At 41.5% G+C, this 9521-nt stretch overlaps 1 protein-coding gene across 2 annotated transcripts in view; it reads right to left on the reverse strand.

Moving 5' to 3' along the window:
* Positions 1 to 9039, reverse strand: part of scn4ab (sodium channel, voltage-gated, type IV, alpha, b) — a gene marked incomplete at its 5' end in the record, with an annotated part of 17830 nt that extends 8791 nt beyond the window's left edge. For both annotated transcript variants that reach the window (XM_014023174.1, XM_014023175.1), the window contains 20 exon segments: positions 489 to 662; positions 1173 to 1327; positions 2297 to 2396; positions 2490 to 2704; positions 2811 to 3009; positions 3162 to 3518; positions 3615 to 3716; positions 3799 to 3870; positions 4185 to 4423; positions 4729 to 4801; positions 4881 to 5081; positions 5183 to 5324; positions 5393 to 5456; positions 5545 to 5802; positions 7041 to 7132; positions 7352 to 7480; positions 7912 to 8001; positions 8347 to 8465; positions 8632 to 8769; positions 8841 to 9039. In XM_014023174.1, coding sequence (XP_013878628.1) covers positions 489 to 662; positions 1173 to 1327; positions 2297 to 2396; positions 2490 to 2704; positions 2811 to 3009; positions 3162 to 3518; positions 3615 to 3716; positions 3799 to 3870; positions 4185 to 4423; positions 4729 to 4801; positions 4881 to 5081; positions 5183 to 5324; positions 5393 to 5456; positions 5545 to 5802; positions 7041 to 7132; positions 7352 to 7480; positions 7912 to 8001; positions 8347 to 8465; positions 8632 to 8769; positions 8841 to 9039 — 3118 coding nt within the window.
* Between the last annotated feature and the right edge of the window lie 482 nt (positions 9040 to 9521).

Consider the following 9521-nt stretch of genomic DNA (forward strand, 5'->3'; position numbering starts at 1 on the left):
AGTCAGAGCAAGGCTTTGGGCGTGTTTTTTTATGAGAGTATAACATTATAACATGATATAAAACTCAAAAAAGTTGATTTTACATGATATTGACCCTTTAAGAAGAAGAATTCTGTCAGCTTGATTCATTCTGGACTTTACTATTTGACCCATTAGCGCCTCTAGAGTTTGAACATGGAACTGCATCCACCATCATCACTCCCAGGTAGACAGATGAGTTTTAGCTTCTTTTTGCTAATTTTAGCTATTCTTACTTGACATGCCTTCAGCAACTTTAAGCAAAATCCTTTTAACAACAAGTTTTCACATTACATTTTTGCAGAAAAAAACAAATTCTCTWGTTTTACAGATAACATTTTGTCATTAGATTTATAATTTAATACTTTTTGATTTAATGCCATTTAAGATGAACTGGGTCTTGGTTTGTGGACATAATTAATATGAATTTTAAAAAATGGACTGATCTCCATCGTTGGTCACATTCTTACATCTACGATGAGGAAGTCCAGCCAGCACCAGGCGTTGGTGAAGTACGTCTTAAACCCGTAGGCGACCCACTTGAGAAGCATCTCCAACACGAAGACGTATGTGAAAACCTGATCTGCGTACTCCAGGATGACCTTGATGACCGGCCGCTGCTCCATGTAGATGTCCTCAAAGGCCTGTTAATGTGTAGACCAAAGTTATCACCTGGACAGGTGTTCAGTGTCACCACCAAACATCTGAAGGACTCAAGGTCCAGCTGTTAACGTGCATCTACAGAGGAGATGATGATCAGATCAACACTTTCAACAGACAAGTAGCTTTGTTCTAGATTCAGGAGTTTCACACCAACAGCTGGACACTTTTATTCTGTAAACAGGAAGTAGTTTCTGGAACACATCGAGCGGTGAGTAGCTGAAGGTAAAAAAGATAAGTCTCACCTGTGTGCATTCAGCAGCCATGTTAGTCACATGTTAGCCACGCCAACCAACAGATTAATGCTCAGAGGCCTGTTAGTCTGCACCTTCTCTGTCACGTGTTCAAACAGCCAACCAGGCGCCAAGACATGGAGCAAGGAAAAGTTTAAATAAAACGTTTCAATTAAAGCTGGGCTGTTAAAGACAAAGCAGCAACACATCTAAACAGAACAAACTGGTGACGTTTTAATCAGAAATGTAAATGATTGTTACCAGAGCTCCACTGCTCAGCAGGATCATGAAGATGATGAATGTCTCAAAGTAGTTGTGCTCTACGATGGAGAAGCAGGTTGTCCTGAGGTTAAACCAGATCTTTCCTCTGCCCTGGGATGTGTCTATGTCCAGGACTGGGCAGCGACTGTAACACTCTGAAATAAGAAGAGACACAAAGAGACAAAAATACTTGAATCAWATAAACTGGACTTTCTAAAGAGAATATGGAGTGGAGGATAATTTACGTACAGTTTGATCCAGTGGCGGATCTAGGATTTTCCTAAGTAAGGGGCCATCAAGGGGTGACAGTATTCATAGAGGAGCCAAGTATTTCTTCAGTATCCTTGTACACAAATCCCTGGTTTTGGTAAGTGTATATATWTAACCAGTCACACATTTAAACACTTACCAATTTTACATGCATTGTTAATGTACATAGATAAAATACTCTCAAACACAGCATGTGAGAAAATCCAGTCATCATTGGTGAGTTGAGAGACTTTATTTCTGCAGGATTGCTCAAATTTTAAGAAAAGAAAAAGACTTCTATCAGCTTGATTCATGGTGGACGTTTCTATTGGTCTCATTTAGCACCTCTAGTGTTTGAACATGGAACTGCACCTGGCATCATCACTCTTGGGTAAAGGACAGATGAGTGACAGGACAGGGGCACATCAGGGAGCCAATCAAATTTCAGCAAGGGACACTGCCCCTGTGGCTCCGCCCCTAGAACTGCCCCTGGTTTGATCACTTAGCTACACTTTGTCACTGATTCACTCGTCCTTGTATAGGACAACAATGCTCATGTGGGTCCAGGAGATAATTGCAAAACCTCTCTCAGGTGRAATTCGAATGACGGGACAACAAAATGTTCACTTCAAGGGTCGCAAACCACTTTCTGGAACTGAAGAAAAGTGACTCAGATGACAGGTTTGTTCCTGAGAAGAGACTAAACTATTGCCAGGATGTTCCTGCCCTTTGAGATTCAGCATCATAAATCCAGACGTCAAACTTATTATCTGGTCAATATTTTGTCTTTTAGCCCAAACTTTAACCTTCAAATTAAAAAACACATTTAATAAAATAAGATTCATACTTTTATGTGTGCGAGTGTGTGTGCATACTATCAGTGCAGCAATCCTCAGGAGAATCATCATTTTCAGTTTGGACTTCAGCCTTTTCAGGAAGTTTCTGCACAGTGCTGCAGACAGACGATTCTTCACCCTAAACAAGTACAGCAGATCAGATCATCAACAGCACATAATCAATGCAGATGGTGATTTTTGTTTGTGGTACCAGAGAGGAAACAGATTTTACTTGTGAGAGCTGCTCCACACCCTCCTCGTCGTCGTCTTCAGAACTGTCAGCGTCAGACTCAGCCTTGGCGATGGGGACCTTCAGGGATACGATGTTWTGATAGTAGCTGGTTGGGTTACTGCTGGGGACTGTGACTTGTGTTACTGGCTGCTCCGAGGTCACAAAGGTCAGAGGTAAAACCTCCTTCGTCGTGTCGTCTTCCTTAGTGCTTTCAGCTGGAAAGATTGATTTCAAACGTCAAATAAATCATTTAGGTTCTAACAACTAAATGTAATTACAAAGCCTCAAACYAAGATTTCAATTAAAATAATCTACCCCCACCTGCAGGGTCTGAGTTTTTTGTTGTCTTCTTTCCCAGCAGATTACAGAAGGTTTTGAGGAACCAGGCTTTGATCCAGGCCACAGCCCTGCTGATCCGGTTGATGGCGATCTGCAGATTGTTTTCTCCTTCATCGTCTGAGGCTGAAAGGTTGTCTCCGCTGAACGAGCTCAGCAGCAAGGCCAGGAACAGATTGAGGACCTGAAATAAAGACAGCAACAAGTGAAGAAACTGAGATGATGGTTCGAACACAGCCCAGGACCCCGGTCTGAGATTCTTTKAAGTTTAAAATGTCTTCTGGACTTTACTAACCGGTGCAGTACACCAGACACATTCAAACTGCAGAGACTCACCACCAGGTTTCCAATAACCAGCACCATCATGTAGACGATCAGGCACATAGCCTGACCCGCGACCTCCATGCAGTCCCACATGGTCTCGATCCACTCGCCGCACAGGACCCTGAAGATGATGAGGAAGGCGTGAAAGAAGTCGTTCATGTGCCAGCGAGGAAGCTYGCAGTCCTCTGAAATGCGGCAGACRCAGTCTTTGTAGCTCTTCCCAAACAGCTGCATGCCGACGACAGCAAAGATAAAGACGATGATGGCGAGAACCAGCGTCAGGTTCCCCAGAGCCCCCACAGAGTTCCCGATAATCTTTATCAACATGTTGAGGGTGGGCCACGATTTGGCCAGTTTAAACACTCGCATCTGGACACAAGATGAGACAGAAGGGACAGGTGAGGACACAGGTGATGCTCTCCAACAACTCTGTTAAGATCTGGATGATAAAAATGGTGAACCAACCAATCGGAAGGAGCGAAGCACAGACAGACCCTGTACATTAGCCAGGCCCAGCTCGACCAGGCTCATGGTAACGATGATGCTGTCAAATATGTTCCAGCCAACCTGTAATCATGACAACGAACAACACTCATAACCATGAAAACATCATCTTTAATCAGCTGTTATCTCTGAGAGAAACCCTGACCTGGAAATAGTTGTATGGATCCATTGCAAGAAGCTTGAGGACCATCTCAGCTGTAAAKATTCCTGTAAAGACCTGAAGATCAGAGGTCAAAGGTCAGTGATTCTAATGCAGACCATTGTTTTTGTAGTTTTAATTGGATGAACTCATCTTTCTGGTCTTATTGTTTGGCATGTCTGGTCTCTAACTAGTGCTATGACTGGAGCTTTGGTTCTCTGACAACAAACAACTTTTGATAAGTTAGTAAAAATGGCACTAACTCTGGCTGAAGYGTTTGGTCCTACCCTAAGGATTTGATGATGATAGAATGTTGGAAGGTCACATAAAGTTTTTGGGTTTTAATTAACTTTGTGTCAGACCTTCAGGTATAAAAAGCCTCCATCACTGACCAGGTTTCCAATGCTCAGCAGCTCCTCAAACTCCTCAGTCATTGGGTAATGCTCCATGGCCATGAAGACGGTGTTGAGAACGATGCAGATGGTGATAGTAAGATCGACAAATGGATCCATGACGATGGTGTAAAGCAGTTGTTTCAGCCACCTCCAACAACCACAGCAGTCCCACTTCAGGAAGATGTCAGCAAATGCATACCAGCATGGAGGACAAGGTCTTTGGTCTTCCTCAAAGTCTGGAACAAAAAAAATTTGCTTTGTGAGAAAATAAATTGTCCGGTTATTTGGACAATCTGATCAGACTCAGAAACTCACTCCCCTATTTTCCTCACATCAGAGAGTGGACATGAAAACCCAACAGAATTTTACCAGGAATGCAGGGTACATAGGTCAGTGTGTAAAGTGGGTTTTGTTGGATACATAGGTCATTGTGTATATGAGGGTTTGTGGGGTTTGTACTAGGTCAGCATGTATACCAGAGTTTGTGGGGTATGTRGGTCAGTGTGTATACTAGGGTTTGTGAGGCAGTGTGTGTGCATACCATTCATGGCCATTTGTTCTTCCTCAGAGTTCTTGCCTTCCTTCTCTAAGAGCGCCGCCCTGTTGGCTGCCAGCTGTAATGACCAAAGAACAATTGTCCAGCTTCTTGTTTGGGAAACCCTCTGAAAATTTTCATCCATCACAACATTGTACCTCCTCTTCTCTCCTCTTCAGCACCTCCAGGATCTGAGCATACTCTTCCTCCTTCTGCTTGGCTTCAGCAATGGTGGCTGCATTCTGCTCGGCGTAGGCCATGGCCACCACAGCCAGGATGAGGTTGATGAGGTAGAATGAACCGAGGAAGATAACCACCACAAAGAAAATCATGTAGGTTTTACCTGCTGATCGCAGCGTCTGCAGACACACAGACACAAATCAGACACAGTTTAGAGACAAACAAAAAGGACAAAAACATCAGTCAGAGCAAGATGAATTGAGACCAGTTTGGTACTGACCAGTTGGAACAGGTTTTCCCAGAAGTCCTGTGTCATGAGTCTGAACAGAGCCAGAAACGCCCAACTAAAAGTGTCATAGCTGGTGTAGCCATAGTTTGGGTTCCTCCCAGCTTTCAGACAGATGTAACCATCCGGACAAGCTCTGAACACATCATCATCATCAATAATAAAAATAACAAAGTTATAATAATAATGCTTATTTCAAAGTACCCAGAATCAGAGCTGTTTCCACACAGCAGAGCATCAGGGCTGCCTGGCAGGAAGTAATAATTCTCTGTTAAAGTGAAAAACAGAATAAATGTTTGTATTTAGGGGAGAAAATAAATATAATTTTATAAATCCAAACWTTTAACTGAAGCTACCTGGATTGTTAATGTGCTCATAGTAATCAAAGTAAGTGCTGTTGTTGTAGGTGTCGTTGCTGTAGAAACTGGCATTGATGGCTTCTGCTGATGTGTGGTTGTTCAGCGGTGGCATCAGAACACATTTTTGTCTCAGGTTTCCCATGAAAAGCTGAAGACCAATCAGAGCAAAGACGGCGAGGCAGAACACAGTCAGAATCATGACGTCACCCATTTTCTTCACTGATTGGATGAGAGCGCCAACAATGGTCTTCAAACCTGCAAAGAGGGCAGAGTTTTAGGAACGAGCAACCAACCAGGAGAGTTTGTCTCAGGTTTAAAACAAGGAACTAAAACACTGAAGGCCACAACATYATATCATTTTAATCTAATATTTTAACTTATTATTGCATAAATTGATGTATATTCTTTTCAAAAAGGCTCACACAAAGATGGAYTGGTGAAATGTTATTGGAATATTGATAAATCTGTAAAATAATGGTGTCGTGAAACATTGGTGGCACATTGGTAAAACAACAGTGGAGTGTTGATGGAACATTGGTGAAATCTAAAATTTTGGTGAAGTTAGTGAAATGTTAAAGAAATTATAAAGTATAAGTAAAGTATTGGTAAAACAGTGGATAATTTGTAAACCTTAGTGAAAAATGGAAAATTTAGGTGAAATTTTAGTCAGATGTTGGTGAGATATTAAAACATTTTTGACACATTGGTAAAATGATGGTGGAATGTTGGTGAAACTTTAAAACTTTCGTGACACGTTGGTAAAACGATGGTGGAATGTTGGTAAAATGAAGGTGGGACATTTGCAAAACATTTGTGGAAAGTTGGTGAAACATTAAAACTTTGGTGACACATTGGTAAAACAATGGTGGAATGTTGGTGAAACATTGAAAAATTGGTGACATGTTGGTAAAACGATGGTGGAACATTGGTGAAACATTGATGAAAAGCAAAATTGAGGTGAAACTTTAGTGACATTTTGGTGAAACATCTGTGATGCAGTGAAGCTAAGAAAACCAACATCCTGTGATGATCAGAACCAAATGTGTGTGGTTGAACTGYAGAAAGAAGTAATGCATGTAAACATAATTAGGTAAACAACATTTGTGACACGTTGGTAAAACAATGGTTGAACATTGGTGAAACATTGGTGATATATTGGTGACAAATTGTTAAAACAATGGTGGAATGTTGGTGAAACATTCGTGACAAATCGGTGACAATTGGTAAAACAATGGTGGAACGTTGGTGAAACATTGGTAAAATGATGGTGGAATGCCGGTGAAACATTGAAACATTGGTAAAACAATGGTAGAACATTGGTGAAACATTGATAAAAAAGAAAATTGAGGTGAAGTTTTAATGAAATTTTGGTGAAACATTTGTGATGCAGTGAAGCTAAGAAAACCAACATCCTGATCAAAACCAAATGTGTGTGGCTGAACTGCAGACAGAAGTAATGCATGTAAACATAAACAGGTAAACAACAAACTGACCGGGAATTACTGTGATAGTTTTCAGGGCTCGAAGAACTCTGAAGGTCCTCAGTGCAGAAACATTTCCCAAATCCACAAACTCAGTCAAATATCTGTAAAACAGAAATATTCCTGATCAACATCCTGTCTTTTACTGTATTTTTATCATGAGTCACATCAGCAGAAGACAAGAGTTTTAAGCTGGATTTTTCACCAAATCTGACTGAGGTTAATAAGATAAAAAATATCTGATTATGCATCAAAAACAAGTTTAATGTATAAACTWCATGCTGTATGGTCAAATTATCTCTATGTTAGTGAATGATTATTACGCCATGCTGATGACCATGAAGTCCAGCCAGTTCCAGGGGTCTCTGAGGAAGGTGAACCCCCCCACACAGAATCCTCGGGACAAAATTTTGATGGTTGCTTCAAACGTGTAGATGGCTGTGAAGACGTATCTGTTTAAGGACAGACAGAAATGTTCTGAGACACAAAATCAAGAAAACAGATCTTCTGTTCGTAGCTTCCACAGAACTCTGAGTGGACCTGCAGTGACCTCTGGGGCGTTTCTGTCAGGTTGATTACTTTGTTGTCTATGTAGACTGCGTGTGTTAACGTTTCTGTGATGTGTTTTGTGTCTGTAGTTTATTTGGAGTGTAAAAGTATGGTTTATATGAGGTTCAACAGTATCCAGTACAAATGAGCTGTATTATGTGTGTACAAGGTAAGTATCCAGTGTGTGTGTGTGTGTGTGTGTGTGTGTGTGTGTGTGTGTGTGTGTGTGTGTGTGTGTGTGTGTGTGATGTGTTTTGTGTCTGTAGTTTATTTGGAGTGNGTGTGTGTGTGTGTGTGTGTGTGTGTGTGTGTGTGTGTGTGTGTGTAGACTTACTCCACCGTCTTGCTCCATGCTGGAGGATCACTCATCGTCATGAACACACAGTTGGTCAAAATAGTCACCATGATGAACAAACTAAACAAAGTTTTGGCTGTAAGGAAGAACAAACTGTCAATCAACCTGCTGATCCACGGTTCTGCTTTCCTCAGTATTTATCGTTTGTCCTGTTTGAATCAGAACTGTGGTCTACCTCCATCACTACCTCATGACGTCTAACGTTATGAGATCAGTGTTGTTTCATGAATGTCGTCTTGTTAATATTTGACAGAAGCTGATTAAAGCTTGGATGTTTCATCACTGCCGGTTTTACGGTCTTAGTTGCTTTGATTGTTTTCTTTTTAGGAAAGCTGAGTTTTTTTTTAACTTTATGGTTTCAATAAATAAAGTKGATGACCCAAGACAGGACTAAAGTGTGATCTTTAAGGATATGAATGGATGAGGATCTTGATGGCGAAGGTCCTCAGAGGGTTGAATGGACTGAGCAGGTAACACGCCGGCTCTGCGTTAAACCTGTAGATGATGTTTCCTTTRCTGAGCACGATGAAGGTCTGCAGAGAGACGGATTAGACCCTTGAATTTAAGTCTTTTACCTCCATGATGTAATAGATTATATAAATGAAAGTTAAGAAATTGTAACAATTATTTACAGATATCAGTCTGAGATGTCAGCAAGTATTCCGAATAGAAAATACATTTCATTTAAGAAAGAAAGACCTTCTGTGATTGGTAGAAGGGATCCAACTCCTCCAAAGGGATGTTGAGTAACTCAGGAGGTGGGTCTCCAAAAATGAAGGGAAGGGGCTTCCCAGCCTCGAGATCACTGGCTGGTTGAGGGAGATCTTCCTCAGACACCTGCCAGAGAGAAACCAGTCAGTCAGAGCATCTTTTTTTTTTATCTTGTATTGATTTGTGCTCATCTGTACCTCAATATTGTCATGTTTCTTTTGTTCTTCCTTCTGTTGTTCAGCTTCTTGTTGTTTAGCTGCTTGTCTTCGGTTGATTTCTTCTAGAGAGGCTGGTGTGAAGCGTTTGAACACCTCTGTACCAACAGGGGGCAGCAGAGAAGCCATATTGGCATTGCGGAGAACCTCGCAGGCTTCTGGACTGCCCAGTAACCGTTTCCTGTGCAGTGTGGAGAGAAGCAGAACAGGAAATAAAACATCTTTAATCTGCAGTTCTGTTGTCAGAACTCATAAATAAAAGAAAGAGAAAGAAAAAGACAACAAACAAAAAACTTTAAACCTACAACACAAACAAAAAGCGACAGACTTCAGGTAAAGAAGAAAATCAGAGGTAAACAAATATTTCATCTTCTCTCATTTAGACTGAGTCTGACCCACCAAGGTCCAACAAATCACCTGAATTTTCGAGGTTCCAAAGATCACCTGACCCTTTAAGGTCCCACTGGTCACCTGACCCTTTATGGTCCCATAGATCACCTGACCCTTTAAGGTCCCACAGATCACCTGACCCTTTAAGGTCCCACTGGTCACCTGACCCTTTATGGTCCCACAGATCACCTGACCCTTTATGGTCCCATAGATCACCTGACCCGTTAAGGTCCCACAGATCACCTGACCCTTTAAGGTCCCACAGATCACCTG

The sequence above is a fragment of the Austrofundulus limnaeus genome, unplaced genomic scaffold (assembly GCF_001266775.1).
Source record: "Austrofundulus limnaeus strain Quisiro unplaced genomic scaffold, Austrofundulus_limnaeus-1.0 Scaffold358, whole genome shotgun sequence".
Taxonomy (NCBI): domain Eukaryota; kingdom Metazoa; phylum Chordata; class Actinopteri; order Cyprinodontiformes; family Rivulidae; genus Austrofundulus; species Austrofundulus limnaeus.